We start from the raw sequence: 17,531 nt of genomic DNA on the forward strand, positions 1-17,531 counted from the left end.
ATACTCTTGCTGTTTCATAGTCGATGCACGCAACACGAGCAAGTATCGCACTTCCTTTCCTCATCAACACATTGAGTGCATTGAATGCGCGAGCGACGTATTGCAGCAGAGTCACTGGTATATTTCAGCTAGCTAGTACTGCTATTTTATTAGAGTGCAGGGCACTAGAACTGTCATATAAATGGGGATGTGCCCATACGAGTTCGCAAAGTTTTTCCTCCTCACCCGCCATATTTCATACCTGCGTCTTCTGTGAATAACAAAAAGTGGTTAATTTCAAGTACGTCGCTTGTGTCATCACCTCTGCTGGCAACGCATGGTATTACACGCGTCGCTGCGTCACGTATCAAAAAAATGGACAACACATTTTGAGACGCAAGCACACATCATGGTGGCCAGTACGTCTCAATGCATTCGTGTCTGCGTGCCTTTGCATCAACTATGAAATGGCCCTTTGTGTCCATTTTGGCACGCAAACAAAAATAAAAAAAGGACTTTTATTTTGACAAAATTAAAGACATTTACGCCATTTAAATTGCTGCAGAGAAGGCTCAAATTTGTGCATTAAAAAATCATCAGTATACAGAACATTATGATGTTAAAATTTTCTGACTGTTGACGTACAAAGTGATTTTGCCAAGTAGCACGTGTTCCTGGATCAACATCCCACATTGTGTTCCTGGACCAAGATTGAGATCAGCCAATCACAGCCCTCTGACATCATCCTTGGGCTTTTCCTGTGCTTCTTTAAAAATTCCTTTGTGCTTCATCTGAGCTAGTTTTCCAAAGTGAAGTTAGCATAATTGAAAAAAAATCCTCAGGATCACTGACAAAACACCCATGAGCCGCTGTAGTGTTAGCGAGTTAGCTTGCTAAGTAGGTAGGCTGTGAAAATGTGTTAATAGCAGGTATTTGCAACTGAAAATAACATTATCCTTAATCTTTTTTTAGTTAACAATAATCAAGTCTATTGGCAAGCTTACTTGTTAGCATAGCCTCCCTAGCTAGCAAGCTTGATCCCAAACAGCTAGCGGCTGTTGACCCCAGAACCCAGTGTTCATATGAGTCTCCCCCAATATTAAAATAAAAATCTACACCCTGATGTGAATTTCATCTAGTGGATTTGAGCTTGGAGATGAGTAGGTATATTTGGGTACTGTTAATATGGAAGGAAATTTACCACACTTAATTTACACATAGGCTACTACCCACATTGTTGTACAAATATAAAAAGCTGGTTGAAAATTGGCAAAGCATGCCTTTAAAAGTGAATATGGGAAATGTTGGAAGCTACTGAAGCAGGAGAAAAATATCTACGCTAAAAAAATACCACATTTCCTGACATGCATTCAAGCGACACATTTAAGATATCAAACGTAAGAGTGTTTAAGGGTGAATCTTTTCTTTATCAGACGTATTGAAAATATGTGTGTATCTCCCGAGTTGATGCATGTCTGCAGGGACTGTCACTGTCTCACATTATCATTACCCCTGCTTCATGCTGCTTTCCAGTCTGCTTTGACCTGCACCTGTCCATCTTCTCAACAGAGTGAGCAGTCCCCTAAAGACATGAGCCACCCTTGTGCCCCCATCAAAGACTCTACGAGGGACAACACTGCTGCTTTTCATACACAGCGCTCTAAAAACGAGGTCCGACTCCCCTGACTCCTCCCTGCCTCCCACCACTTCACCGAACACAGACAGTAGCTCTTCTGACCGTTGGTTTCCATAGCTTTATCTGTTTCTACTCAGGTCAACAGCTTCACTGCTCGTTGTCGCTGGTATAAATGTAACCTCACTGAAAAGCTTTAAGATTGTCCCGGTTGTCTTGTGATGTGAGCCAGCGGAGAATGTGATAGCTAAAAATAAGAAATGACGTGAGATTAAATGAGAGGAACCACGAATATGAAAATACTGAGGAACTTTGTGTTCTTGTGTCCATGTGTGTATTTGTGCATTTGTGTGTCCGCCTGATGTGTGTGTTTCATAGGTCGGCATGTATCACGACCCTCATGCTGAGGATGGAAGTTCCTCCAAGGAGAACCGGATGATCTTCACTGAGTCCATGCCTCGGAGAGTCGGCAGCTTCTACCGAGGTAAAGAGCAGGAATCACCGAGTCTCAAACTGTTTTTTTTTTTTATTAACAATTAGACGAGAAAAAAATCCACAGTTAAAAGATGCAAAGATATCAACTTGGACTTAAATAGATAACACAGACAGACATGGTGGATTTTGGGAAATGTGAGTGTAGCAAATAAAAGAGATTTACACTTATAATAATTTTCTCTCCTCTCTGTGTCGTCTCAGTCCCCTCCCCCAGACCAGACAACTCCACCTCTTTCCATGACGGTGTCGGCCAGGGTCGAGGGCCAGTCGGACCCGTTGTACCCGGAGACCCTGTTGCCATGGTCAACCACTCCAAACGCCAGACGGCTTTTGACTGGTGAGAAATTTTTTTAAACTGCTATGGCCTTTTTCTTTACTGTGACTTTAGGCAGCACTACGATATAGTAGATGTTAGAAAAATGGGTCAAGGAAACTGACTTGAAAGTCCTAGTGTGTAGGTTTTAGGGGAAAATACTGGCAGAAATGGAGTATGGTTGCAACAGTATGAGATTCTTGCTGTATGATAACTGTCTCAGAAGATATTGCGGTTGCACAGTGCCACGGTATTACAGAAGTTATGTTTCTATCAGGGGATTTTTATAGTAAAAAGAATATTTATTAACGTGCACATAAGAATGAAAAATGTGAAAAGTCTTTGCAGATTAGACCCCATCAAGATGGTATGATTTAAGGAGGGGGATTCATCCAAAGTTGAATAGGGAACCCCCCTGGGGTCTAGATGCTAGTGGAGGCAGAGGTGGTGAAGATAAGATGAGACAGGAGCAGAGAAGAGCAGATCTAAAATTTTGCAGTAGCATCCTGATTAGCTGATAGAGATTGTGGCAAAGTTTGATTGGATGACTAGACGAGTGAACACCCATTGTCAGCTCGTCAGACGAAGCAGTGGGAGTTGGAGGGAGAATTGTAAATGGTTATCACATAAAGAAAGTCTTCCTGATTTAACTTGAAAAAGGAACAGTTATTTTTGGTTGAACAAACATTTTATCACTATAATTGAAACTTTTGCTAATGAAAATATGTGTAAAAAGTCTCCCCTTTCAAAATAAAACAAAAGCAAATGCACATAACTGTCAGAAAGGGCTGTCTCACGGCAAGGTAAAGTGGTGAAACTATTCTAAACACAGCGCAAACTGAAACTGATATTGATCTTTTTAGGGGAGCTTTTTTGAGGTGGCAATAAGCAGCTTTAAAGTTTATGTACATGATGTGACTGTAAACAAACATTGTGATTCGGTGTATAGTTTCAAACTTTTCCACCTTTTCCCAGCAGAGATGCTTTTCTATACTGTTAAAGCTATAGTGCGTAACTTCTGTCACTTACCAGCGGATAAAGCGTTATTACAACAAATAAGCCGGCACTTCCATGTACACAGAGTAACACTCTGTACACAAAGTAACACTCGCCACACACCGTGTACACAGAGTAACACGTGGCGAACACCAGGCTGCTAACATTACATTACGTTCATAGCACCATTTTCAAGAAAATAAGAAAGTACTAGGTCCAGTACATGTAACAGCAACACATACTACTCATAATATAATTATAAACCAAGTCACTTACTTATTCAACAGCAGCAAGGCAACATCCGTATCTGCCCTACTAATCCTTGTTTGCCTTCTCCGTCGTTCACTTTCCTTCTTTGCTAATAGACCTTCAGCCAAACGTCCAGGCTTTTTCTTTGTGGTAGGATCCACTTCTGAACCGTGTCTCGGCCGCTTCTTTGTTGCTTTCTCTTTCTACCTGCGCTCTACCTCTTGCTATGAGACTTTCCGCTCTTCCTCCCCCTCCCTTCTTGTTGTGAGGAAGCATTTCCTGTGCGGCAGCACGGGAATGTCGCCGGTCGACACGCAAACTAAAAATGATATATATTGACAAATACCGCAAGATGTTAGAGGAGCCGATCGGCTGATCCGCATTATGTCATCTCCTCTAGTAGTGGCTTGGGTGAAACGGACATTTAAGGACACGTAGAAGTTACGCACTATAGCTTTAAGCTTTTAAAATACAAAAATACAACATGCTTAGACATTTAATGACGGAGTGAAATGAGTGTTTCTGAAACTGCCTCACATATTTTCCTCACTGTCACATGAAAGTCTATCACAACACAAATTAAGATCCATTACATTTTACAAGGTTACTATCACAGTCTCTAAAAGATTGAGATGAAATGGATGAAAACATGTCATCAATAACAGTATGTGACATTGGCATTTAATTGAAAATGTCTTCCTTGCGTTAAGAGTTGAAAAAGAGGGAATATATTCAGCATTCTCTTAATATTGAACATATATTCTATTAATTACATTATCTGTTGAGGTTGTTTCATAAAACGAGACACACCTTAGAAGAAGTTATCATTTAATCCTGTGTGCTTGTTTGTCACGTAGGACCGCCACAGAAGCGATGGTCATGAATCCTCCGGAGCCCGCCAAAGAGAAGGAGAAACAGGGCTTCTTCAGAGCCATTAAAAAGAAAAAGAAGAAGACACAAATAGTAAGATCATTTGAGTCATTTCATCCAGCATACAAATATTTCCTTTGGTTCAATGTGTCATCTCCCTTGTCTTTAGTGTGTATCTTAGTGTGTAGTAAATGCTGATCAATGGACCTTTCATATGAAATTGAGCAGTATTTTGTGGCAACACTGTAAAAACTAACAACATGAACCTACTGTGTGAATTTTAACAACCAAGAGTGTAAAAGTGATAATTCTGGTTTATAACATCCTGGGTCTTATTTTCATTGTTCCTGCTATTATTTCTGTCACAAATTAGAACACTGGACTGAAATCTGAGAACACGGCGAAATCGCTACAATAAAGTGCAACGGGCAAAGAATCACAAGCAGTCAGACGATCAGGCAGATTGTTAAAAAAAAAAAAAGAAAGAAAGAAAGAAAGAAAGAAAAAAGGTAGGTCTGGTCAGACTTACCTGGAAGGTAAAATGAAAGTAACTGTTAAAATTATTCCCCAAACTGTCCGATGTAAATATTTATCTCAGCCCACAGTCCAGCTTCAAACCTCAGTGTTGACCTACTGTACTGAACAAAGTTGTGCACCTACGCGAGCCAAGTTTTCATCCAAATATTGGGAGTTCTGCAGAAGATTACAGTGCAATGAGATGATGTAACTAAAGAATGCCGCTCAAACATCAAACAATAGAAAACATGTTATCTATAAATTCGAGGAAGGATACAGTCTCTTTATTGGGCTATACAGATGCCACCATTTTTCTTCTCTCTAGTGGAGCGGAAGTTTGTGTGACCTTAACTTAAGTCCAGGTCAGACCTAAGATTCGATGAGTTAAAACAGGCAGCTACTTGCAACTTTCTAAAAACCTGCCAGTTCACACCAATGCAACTAGATGAGACGGTGTATCATCTCTATGCAGCAGCTCACTGTGCCTCCGTTCTGATTTCCAGCTTTTCAGACTTATTTTATAGTTGAATATAATATGAATATATATGAATATAAGCATGTACAGCGAGCAGCAGCAACCCACCATCTGACACCGGCACACTGTGAGGACAGAAACAGGAGGATGGAGCACCTGCCACAGCAAGCGAACACAGCATCTGCGGTCATTTTGACTTGACCACTGGCCTTTACTACAAGCTGATTGGCTGTTGAAACAGGTGACGGCAGTTTAACCAGTTGAGTTGCAGGTGACACTATCAGCCGGCATGACTCGAGCTCAGACCAGCCAGTTCGCAACTTGTAAAAACTTCATTGTAATATTTCGCCCTTTTTCCCCCAGCTTTTCCATCAATTGTTAAGGTGCAAACTGAAAGGTTCAATCCCAATACAGCCCTTGCCCCTCCATTTTGCGTGTTCATACCAAGGAGTGGAATGTCCCAATCCTTGAGGTTTTTCAGAGGCATACTGAAAACCAAGTGTTATGAGAAATCATTGGTAAAATGGCTGCACAAGCAACAAAAAATAATCCTACAAGTGCACTTTCTAGTTTAATGAAGATTTAAACATTACTATAACCATCATAGTATCATAGTTTAACGTTTTTTCAGTGTCTTGTTTGCCTTTATAATAAGCATAACAAAAGAAATTGCTGGTATGCCGATGTCTTGATAGCTTACCAGCTAGCTAGCTAATGTGCTGATTTAGGCATGACAGCGCCGCATTTGGCAATTGACGCCTGGTAATGATGGTGTGTTCTTTTTAATTTGATGACTTGTTAGATCAATTGATAGCATAAAACTGAAGTGATAATTCCATAATTTCCAAAGTCTCATCTGTTTAGATAAATACCAGCTACAACACCCGATGACATATCGGTGTCTTAAAGCATTGTGCCATTTCATAAGGCAAGATTCCAACTTGTAAATGTTCTGAGGGTCAGAGGTGCACTCAGAAATGAGGGGGCTAAAATGTTCATTTGTTCACAAGCTGTTTAATGATCTTACCACTCATTATTTTGCCTCATCATACTTCATTATAGTGATGTCGCCATGTCAATAATTTGGATAGTAAAGTGTTATTATAACTGACAGAAATGATGACCAGAAATGAATCATGTTACATCAGAATTATTCTTAAATGCTGGTCTGAATTTCCACCTTCCCTGTTTTCCTCTCTGTTTATGTTGACAATGAAATATTCATGCAATTATTGATTCTTCTCTCTTTATCTTTTGTGAAGTGGTATTTTGTTAGACGGCTGAGGATCAGGTGCTGCAGTTGTTTTTCTGTGTGCTGTCAGAGATGTGTGTTGAGAGTTGTGGATGTGCATCTTCTGCTCCACAGACGGACATGGAGGACGGGAGGAACCCCAGCATCAAGAAAAGCCTTTTCCCCCTCTTTAGCTCTAAGAATAGCTTAAAGCACAACTCAGCAGTCAAAGTCCTACCTGTAGTCGCCTCACCCATGGTACAACACCAGCCTACCGCGCCCTACCCTGCCTCACCAGTAATCTAACCTCAACACTACGGCTGCATGTTAACTCACACTGCACTCACCAGAACGACCTGGTTTGAAATCCTCTCATCGCCTTGTGTTTGATTGACTTAAAAATATTTCAAATTGAAAGGATTTCAAATATGTTTTGAGTCTAATACTGCACGATGTCTGGGCATCCATCATGTCTTTGCTACGATGTGTGTCAAATGCAGTCACCTTGTATTCACATCGACGTGTGTGCTGTTTGTGAGACCAACACTTCTGCACGTCAAAAATCATACTTCAAAAACATCATTGTATCATATGATGGTCATGAACATTATCAACATATTTATAAGCACATTAACCCACACATGGAACCAAACTCATACTGGACGCATCATGGACTCCGGACTCTTGTTTGCCAAGAGTTAAATAAGAAGGTCGATGTACCACTCTCATGTCTGTCCATTCAAAGAAGTATTTAACTGCTGGAAAGATAGTCTTTTAATAAAACTAGGATATCCATGCAGTAGAAAGATGTAAATGTTTTTAAAATTGGTGCTGCAGAACCAGAGAAAACAGAGCAAAATGACACTTTGGCTCAAGAGGGAGAAAACCTACAACTACCAGAATGCAACACGCCATACCAGACCAATAAACACTCCCACTGGTGGGTGACATGCAAACACGTCCGTTTGAAGCAATGAAGGCCGGCTTGAAAGAAACAATCTTGATCTCCTACATTTAAACAGTGAGCTTAAACCTGTTTCTGAAAACATTTGAGGTGATAAAAAGGCAACTCACTAACAGAATCTTGGTTTATACAGCGCCATCTAGTTTTATTGTTTGATCTCAGTTTTTCTGGCCTCTGTTTTCACTGTGCAGGAAACAGGATGGCACCCACTTCCTGTTCACAAAATCTCGCTATTACAGCTAAACACAGCACTAAAATATATTTCTAAAAACATTTTAGGTGAGAAATAGTCAATATAGCAACATAGTCTTGATATATTCAGTCAGCACTGCCTAAGTTTACCGTTTGATCGGATTTCAGTCTGAGTTCGAGAGACTGCCTCTTGATCTACTTCTATACTCTGTGTCCACGTTAGTGGCATGGGTGGCGAGCAATACGAAAATTCGGAAGTACAGCCTGTAGTTTGAACAACAGCCTGAGAGCCAGCAAAACTCAATTGGATGACTTAAATTACATTGTCCGGTGGAGTTTTGCTTGGGGTTGAGAAGAGATATTTAGGCGGTGGTTAGATAGAGGGAGGTGTACCACAGTTCATTCACACATACTTCCCACGTTGTTTTGATATAAAGCTGGTTGAAAATCAGCAGAGTACCCCTTGTAAATATGAAGCTAGCCAGCCAGCGGAAGGTTAGCGTAGCTTAGCACAATGACTGGAAACAGTGGGAAACAGCTAGCCTAGCTCTGTGGCAAGGAATCAGAATCGATGGACCAGCACCTCTAACACGGTATCCTAAGAGCAAGTGTTGGTCCAAGTGTTGTGCTGCATCGGATAACATTGGATGCTCGTCAGCCACACAGAATCAATTAAATATGGAACTCTGTTACCGCATGTGAACACACCACACAGCTAGCTTAGAGACGTCAGACTTGAGATGTAACCACTGAAAAGATGGGCAATTACTTAAGTCCTTATTATTCACAACAATGCTATTACAGATATAGATATAGATATAATTGTTCTCTACCACACTGTATCATACCACCATCTCCACTTTGTGAAACAAACCATACAGGTTGTGAGCTCAGCTGAACAATACACAAGACAATACTTACCAGAAACATTCAGCTTTCTGTCAATCTCCGTCCAGCCAGCTCCCACCTCATTTAGATTTTTTATATTGAAATGAGAAGGATCCTGCTGATAATTCCTCATTTTAATCCAACAAATCAGCCACTCCTCATCTACTGTGGCACTTTCAGCATGAGTAACATGAATAAGATAGAAATGCAGTGTCCGAATTAAGCTTAGCTCAATCAATTGCAGCCAGTTAGGACATCCCAATAGAAAACAATGTGAACAGTGTAAACTGATTTAGTCACCGAGGCTTGCACTGCATCCACTTAGGACACGATGTAAAGCATTTCTTCTTAACTTACTAATTAATGATTGAAAATCAAAAAAGTCAATTATCAAGTAAAAATGCCAAATACTGTATATTATACTGTATGCGAATTTGCTGTTGTTATTTGTTTTATATTATTGTAAATTTAATATCTTTTTGTTTTTAGCTGGTGATCAGAAAAAAACAAAATATGTGAAGTCCCCAACTTTACCTATACAATTATGATGGGCATTTTTCACTATTCTCTGATGTTTTACAGATTAAACCAGTTGGCGATTTAAGGCAGGACACCATCCCCTCCCCCGGGGCAAGATGCAAACGCTGTCCTATTTGGACTTAGACCCATAATTGAGAAATTATTGAGAATAATTATATTTTGTGCAACGTTTCTTTTTAACCAGCACAGCATTAGTAGCACTGGTTTGACGTACCACAGAAAAGTATCATCTCACCTGATGCTACTCAGCCAATCAAATCTGTGCATTCTGATAAGCACTGTGGCTCCGGTGAGTGAGATACACGAGACAGGAGAAATAAGGGAGTCAGAGTAAAGTAACTTCAGTAATTTCCCTCCCCTCTGTTAAAAATAACAAATCGCCTGCTGGATTTAACGATTAATCTAATAAATCAAGGGGGTAAAAAACAAACAAAAAAGCCAATTGATTCATTAAGATTAATTGATAATAAAAACTAAAAAAACTAAAATAATAATATTTTAGTTTGCGCAATCACGCTCACTTTTCGGAGAGCTTGTGCATTTTTTTTCTGTATCCAGTCATCACTAATCACCATCACCACCTCTCTGTGTTTCGTCTGCTGCTGCCAGAGGCATGCATGAAGAACCTCACCGGGATTTGAGATGTGACTTGAGTGAGATGTGTTGTGTGATGCTGATGAGTGTGGTAACCTCGCTGTAAGGAGAATAACATTCACATGAAGTCAGTATTTCTGTATGACTACTAATAACACTGCCGTGTTTTTGTTTCTGAAACGTCAGGTTCCTGGTAACGGACAAGAGCACCTGTCCCTGCAGAGGAGCTCCAAGTCGTCCTCTCACCACGGCAGCAGACGGAAAAATCGCGAGCGATCCCGAGACCGGGACCGGGAGCAGAGCCGGGACCGAGACCGAGACAGGGAGAGAGAGAGGGAACGGGAGAGAGAAAGAGAGAGAGAAAGGGAGAGAGAGAGGGAAAGAGGGAGGGAGAGAGACAGAGTGAACGACTGGCCACCAGACAAACCAGTGGACTCACACTCACAGGTACATAGCCTTTTTAAACTGGAGACTCTTATTTGTGTTTGTTTAAAAATCACCACAAAAATGACCTTATCAGAAAACCAGTATCAGACATGATATAGATTATAAATCATGTTATTTACGTCACATAAAAGTTATTTGAAGGTGAGGACAGGAAGTGATTCTGCATCTAACACCAACAAATTCTGAGTATATAATATCTCACATTGCAGCTTCCAAGTAAGTTCAAAAATAGCCACTCACAGACGCCATAATGGGAGATATAATAAACTCGCTGCCTTTGGTTTAATTATACTCATGACCAAAGCACCCTGTAGTGCTTTGGTTGATTTAAGAGTTGACTGAGTTGATGCTATGAAATTTTTGTCTTGACTGTCGTCTTTAAAAAAAAAAAAAAAAAGAAAGAAATTCCCAAACAAACATTCCTCAAATAAACAGGCCTTTACAAAAACAAAGTTCAAATCAATGTTGTATAAAATGACTTTATCAAATATTTAAACTAAGATTAACCAAATACGCATCATACGCATCTGTGAAGGCTGCAACCCCATAGCGTCTCTCACCCTCCACTTCACTTAAGCGCACCTGCTTTTAATTAAAGATACCTGAGAAGCCAGGTCATTTGGCACACTATTGTTTCGTAAATTATTTTTAAAAAAAATTATAATATGTCTGAATGTCACTCTGACATATTTTTTATATTTATTTATTTTAGAATTTATTTATTTAGTTAGTTTTTTTTCTTTGAAAATGATAATATGTCCAAAAATACACATTTACTGAATCCAACTTATTTATAATATTTATTTATTTTATTTATTTATTTATTTATTTTCAAAAATTACAACGTGTCTGAAAATACACATTAATGTAAATCCAATATATTTTCGATATTTATGGTGTCTTGTAAGCCAGTGGTGCCCACAGAAGTTTTTTAGAGGGGTGGCCAGATGGGGCCCCTGAAAATCTTCAACACTAACTGTTGAAGCAAATAGACTGGCTTATAATATGAGAGTGAAGGAATCACACACTGATATACTTTGTTTTCCATTTTTTTTTAGTTTATATTATTAATTATCTGATGTCCATTGACTAATACTAATAGGGTAAACATTTTAGTTGCACAATAATCCTGTTTTGGTGGGGTGGCAGTGGCTCAGTCGATAGGGACTTGGGTTGGGTTGGTCGCCTGTTCGAGTCCCTGTCCAGACCAAAATATGGAGCATGGACTGGCGGCTGGAGAGGTGCCAGTTCACCTCCTGGGCACTGCCAAGGTGCCCTTCAGCAAGGCACCGAACCCCCCAACTGCTCGTGGCGCCTCACCAAGGGCAGCCCCCTCACCCTGACATCTCTCCACTTGTGCATGTGTGTGTCTTTCAGACCTGTGTGTAATTGACAAGCAAGAGTGAAAACATTGAATTTCCCCTCAGGGGGATTAATAAAGTAAATAAACTAAACTAAACTTTTAATGTGTTATGTATCTGTAAATTCATGTCAGGCATTGATGCTCAGATAGCCTCGTCATCCTTCTCTGTTAAGATCATTTACTGACTGAATCTCTTTCTCTCCGTACAGAGTCAGCCACTCAAGTCACTCCGCAGGCTCCTCCACCTCTCCCCTTCTTCCTCAAACCAAGGACAACCTCCTCCTCCTCCCCCAGACCTTCGCTTCCAAGCCCCCCTCCCCAACCCTCCTCAGCCCTCCTCCAAAGCGGGCTACCCCGAGGGTCGAGGGCACGCTGAGAGCAGGGGGCACTCCGGGGTGAGCAGTTCCGCCCAGGCTAAGAGCCGCAAGGCCAGCTACCCCCTCCCCGGACAGATCGAGTCCAGCTGGCACGTCTCTGCTTTACAGCGGGCGGAGGGCGCTCAGTTCACCCCCGAACAACTGGGCATCAAACCGGGGCAGAACGGACCCACCTTTACCCGAGCCTCCCGCACCAGAATGCCAAACCTCAATGACCTGAAGGAGACCGCGCTGTAACCCCTTACCCGAACCAAACCACCTCCAGTATGTCTTCATCCTGGAAGCATCTGCCAGACGCAGACATCATGGTACTGTAGTAAAAGTTTACATGAAAGCCTATTTCACTGGATCGAGTCCTCATACAGAAGCGTAGTTATTTGTTGATGCTAATGTCTCTGAAATCTACAAAGACTAGACGTCGAAAGGCCACACACAAACACCAGTAACAGTGTTGTTTAGGGAATCAAAGACAGGAAAGGGCCCACTCCCTCTCGGGAAGCCAGTACTGTATCAGTTGTATGTTATTCTCTCTCTATGTAACAAGGTTAGAACATCAGAGTAAACCTGATCCTTCCTGTCAAGGAGACACTGCCCACGTGGCCTCTTTGCTGCCATCTTCTGCTCACAGGACACTACAGCAAAGCAACACATCAGACAGCCGCCGTCACACCGGTGGCCAATAAACTCAAATGTTTTTCAAGCTCTGATATTTGATAAGAACATAAAAAAAAAAGATTTATATCAACATTATTTATTAAATATTTATTTGTTTTAAATTCAAGGATATAAGCTATAAATGACACAGTATGTAGGTTATATGGGAATATTATAAGGTAATATAGAATTAAATGTGTAATTGCAAGAGCTTTAGTTTCGACACAAAGAAATGCATAGATATTTATGTGTTGATAATACAATATGTCAAAAGGAATATTTAATAATGGTGAATGTCCTTTTTTTGTTCAATTTGATATGTTATTAATAGATTTTCATGTTATATCATGTTATTTTCACCTTTTTTTCTGTTGGTTTCATCAAAATGTAAAGAAATATTGATGAATACTTGTTGCCCAAAGTGGAAAAAAAAAATCTCAGACATTACATCTAGTGCAAACCTGCCCGTCACCCTTATGACAGTTCTGAAGTTTTGGGCTATTTGTCAACAGGCTTTGGTAGCAGAACAGCCAGAGTGAGACTGTTAGGCTCCGTGCTTTACGTACAGCTACTGTCAGTTCACTCTCGGTGTCACCATTTTCAAATAAGCCCCATTTTCAGTCTCTCAGTTCATCAGCGACAACAGCTTTCCAGCTCTGTGCTGCCATGTTGGTTTTGTCTACAGCCTTAACAGCAAGTAAAGGACATCAAGACTTTGGTGGCCATTGGTGGTGAAAAGCTCTTGAAATGAGGTCTTACTGACTCAAATACAACATCTAAGTGTGCAAGATAGTAGAGAGCACTCTGCAAAAAGGCATACCTCACCTACAACCTTTAAGATCTGAAAGGTTAAGTCTGGTGTATTTTATATTTATTTAACAACAAATCTCATGAAAAGACCAACAGTGAATTGAACCTACTAACAAGTGCTTTCTCCATATCCAAAACCTGATATAGCTTATTCCTCTGTGCCATTAGTTTAGTAAAAACATTAGTGAGACACAGTGTTGCACTGGGTGACATGTTCCCTCATTAACATGAACATGGGCACTGTGATCCCTCATACACCGCCCTGCTGCTGTACACTCTCCTAACAAGAAAACAGGTCGATTTCCACAGACTTCTAAAACAAGATATATGACCACATCCATAACGATATATATTATCTTTCTAACACCGCCGTTACGCTATCAAACTTGGTTAGGATTAGGCGACAAAATTAGGTGGTTAGGGGAAAAAAATTGTTTAGCTTTAAAAAAGGTAATTTTGTCACTAAGGCAATGTCACGTGTCACATCTGATACATCTATAGCTTAGGATGCTACACATACTAGCTAGTTGTTAATAAAGTAAGGCAAAGTTGACTTCAGGGCACAAACACTGGTCTCCTGGGTGAAAGTCCTGTGCTTGTTTGACCATCCCATCCCATAGGGACATCTTCCATCATTATACAACATTGCTGCCTACATATGTAACTCAAGAGCTCATGGTTACGACATGGAAAGTTTTGTGCAAGATATGCTTCGTGTTCAAGCGATTAAGTTTTGAGAATGCCATTGCTAGGCAACGACAACATGGATGCTACTGTCTGTATCTAGAAGCCACCCAAAGTAACACTAACACTAATCTAATGTAGGGAATGCAGAAACATAATGACAGAGGGGAAAAATAAGACTGCAAGGAACATCAACATTTCCTTCAGATATATTATGAAATCATTTTTTTTAAAAACTATATACAACTAAAATAATATACCAACCACCTAAAAACTTTTCTCACCTCCACCATTTCTCAAAAACATCAGCAAACACATCACAACTCGTGACCTCAAGGAAGTGAATACCAAACAAGAGGTAGCGTTCATATAGACTCTTCTCATAACATGCTAAACACAACCCCATTTGAAAGCAGAGACTTCTGCCAACTGAACCGGCTACTTGAGGTTTAGTGCTCCATGAACTTGAATGGGGATGAAATGTTTTAATCATGTGGCTCCTCCAATTTCCAAATGTTTTCGGACCGAATGGATTAAATCCTGATAGTGAAACACGTCATTTTGTGGCGAGTTGTGATGCTCAAAAATGTATCTACTGATTTACAGACGTCTCCTTCTCCATAAACACGTTAATCTTTTACTCCAGTGGAATTCCTGCATTGTGTTCCAGTTACCAAACACAGCACACCTCTACCAATGCAGCCCTTTTCGCTTCTTTGGGCCCGCTAAAAGTTATCTTCTTCATGGGATTTGCTGATGATAAGAAAAATATAAAATAACACCAGACCTTTCCTTTCATGTGTGTTTACATTTTTCTGTGTGCATTTTAAAAGCTTGCGTTATCAAAGTTTTTGTAAATGCCTTTTGTAAATCTGAATTTGGTTTTCCTACTGTATTCGCATTACAGCTTTTAATTTTGATATTGATACTCATGATCAGGGATGATTTTACTGAACTGGGTTATTCATAAAGCATTTACTTGTTGTCTACTGACCTGTGGATGATAAAAACATATATATATATATACATATATATATAGAACAAAACACTATTAGTGGCCTAGGCAAAATATACAGCGTAGTTTTCCTCCCAGTCTTCCCTTTATCCTTCGTTCCTTCCTCTTTCTCCATGGTTTTAAATGGATAGTTCAGATCTTTTGGAATGCGGTTGTGTGAGGTACTTATCCATAGTCAGTGTATTACCTTTAGTAGATATCAGCTTGCATGCTACCAGTTTGGAGAAGCAGGCTGTAGTCTGACATGGAAGCTAAGCTATGTACTGCTGTATTTTAACCACCTTAAAAAAATCAGTATCAGTTTAAGTGTATGCTATATTTAGAGTGCTTTCACTGCTTAACCTTGCATTGGACAGCGATTTCTTATGGAGAACTGAAGCCGTTATTTCACTTTCTTTAACGCCAGACTTCAGTGAGAAAATAGGGTGATTTAACATAGTTGAAAACAGGAGCTGCTGGTCTACCGCTGCCTCAATCAGTTAGTTTGTTTGTGTTATTGTGTGACTTTGGTGTTTGAAAGGGTTAGTTGGGATTCACCAAAGTTACACATAAACACAAATTTACTAAATAATCAAGGCAGAGGTAGACTAGCAGCTCCTGTGTTCAGCAAGCTAAAATTACTGTTTTTGTCAGTGCAGTCTGGTAGCTTTGATGAGAGCATAGATGGGAACTTAAACTGTTTAAAATAGGGTTTATTATCATTTTCAAGGGGGTCCAGCACAAAACAACTTCATTATATTGGACACAATCACAACATATAACATACATACATGACTCTAACTTACCGACCCATAAGCCCACATTATCCGCACATAACAAAAGGGATAGATTGCAGTTTAATTTGTTGATTACTGACTCCATCTGTTGTTTAAAAGAGTGCGCTGGATCAATTCAGAGGCCAAGGTATTTGAAAGAGGTCACCTGTTCAAGGGATGATCCATCATTAAAAGAGATAGTCAATTCTGAGAAGCCACCAAGCTGTTAAGGAACAGGCTGTCTGATGGAAAGGTACAGTGGTGAAAACACTCTTAATATAGCATACAATGAAACTGTTACAGATGTTTCTTGAGGGGACGTTTTTAGGTGGATAAAATACGTTTTGCAGTTGCCCCTGTCCACAGCACTACATTGCTTAGTTTACGCATCATTACTCCTGCCTGCTTCTCTAAACTGAGGGCGTGTTGACTGCCATCTACTGTAGGTAATACACTGACTCTAGATAAGTACCTCATACAACCCCACTTCAAACACTCTGAACTATCCCTTTAACGCTGAAAGTGAAGATGAAAAGCTTTTATATCACAGGAGGAGGGAACCAAGGAAATAAGGACGGATGCATTTGTGCAAAATTCAAGACATCTGTGGACTAAAGAGAGAATTTTGGAGGATTCATGTTTTGTTTCTCGTCTGTCAAAGAGATTAAAATACACATGCAAAAAAAGAAAAAAAAGCGAACGATCCAATTGACTACACGGCTGATTGAAAGCAATAACATTCAGAGGGAGACTGATGCTGACTGTACTAGCCAAATCAGTGGCTAGTTGAATTGGAGCCAAATATAGCACAGAGAAGGATTTCCATTAGGAGACTGTGATTAAAGCAAGAGAAGTGTCCACATATAATATCAAGACATCGCTCTGCAATACATTTTTTATTTCCAATTTGTCCTTGAACATGACCCAGGGCGGGTAAAACTGCCTCATGTTGTGTACTACTGAATAATTCTGATTGCTAATGATTGTAAATGACTGCTGATGTGGGTTTGTCTATATCGTTAATGGGACAGAGTGATGACAAAGCTTGCCTTGCCAGTGACCCGAAGCCTTATATTAGCTTACTGACTCAACACTTCAGATGGAAATGGAGGCTTCAACCCCCAGCAAGTCACATAACAACTGAGATGAGACGAAGAATTTTTGTTCACAAATATGAATGTGTTTACTAAAACATCTTTTTTTTTTTTCATTAAGCTGTTTCCCACTTCTTACAGGGTGTAAATAGAAATAATAGAGTGTATCTATACTGACCATTCTACTTTAAAAATGATAGGGTCTCATAATAAAAACCAACTGTACATTTTTGAACGGCTCACATGTTTGTTTTTGTAACAATGACGGACATAGCATGAGGACAGACGTGATACAAGTGTCAGTTTAATCAAGGAAATAGTTTAAAGATACAATAAGGAACACGTCTTCAGAGTAACTCTGAAACGTGTCCCCAAAGCACCATGGGAAATTGAAATG

General features: G+C 40.0%; 1 protein-coding gene across 5 annotated transcripts in view; it reads left to right on the forward strand.

The window, feature by feature from the left end:
* cdkl5 (cyclin-dependent kinase-like 5) overlaps positions 1–17,529 on the forward strand; it is a 63,370-nt gene extending 45,841 nt beyond the window's left edge. For 2 of the 5 annotated variants that reach the window (XM_049598056.1, XM_049598048.1), the window contains exons 15-21: positions 1,549–1,650; positions 1,991–2,096; positions 2,309–2,444; positions 4,523–4,628; positions 6,893–7,054; positions 10,122–10,382; positions 11,955–17,529. In XM_049598056.1, coding sequence (XP_049454013.1) covers positions 1,549–1,650; positions 1,991–2,096; positions 2,309–2,444; positions 4,523–4,628; positions 6,893–7,054; positions 10,122–10,382; positions 11,955–12,359 — 1,278 coding nt within the window. In that variant the 3' untranslated portion in view covers positions 12,360–17,529. The remainder of the gene's footprint in view (positions 1–1,548; positions 1,651–1,990; positions 2,097–2,308; positions 2,445–4,522; positions 4,629–6,892; positions 7,055–10,121; positions 10,383–11,954) is intronic. The other 3 variants (XM_049598064.1, XM_049598081.1, XM_049598073.1) reach the window with 3 other exon arrangements.
* Positions 17,530–17,531: the final 2 nt, after the last annotated feature.

Source organism: Epinephelus fuscoguttatus, linkage group LG2, assembly GCF_011397635.1.
Source record: "Epinephelus fuscoguttatus linkage group LG2, E.fuscoguttatus.final_Chr_v1".
In the NCBI taxonomy this organism is placed as follows: Eukaryota; Metazoa; Chordata; class Actinopteri; order Perciformes; family Serranidae; genus Epinephelus; species Epinephelus fuscoguttatus.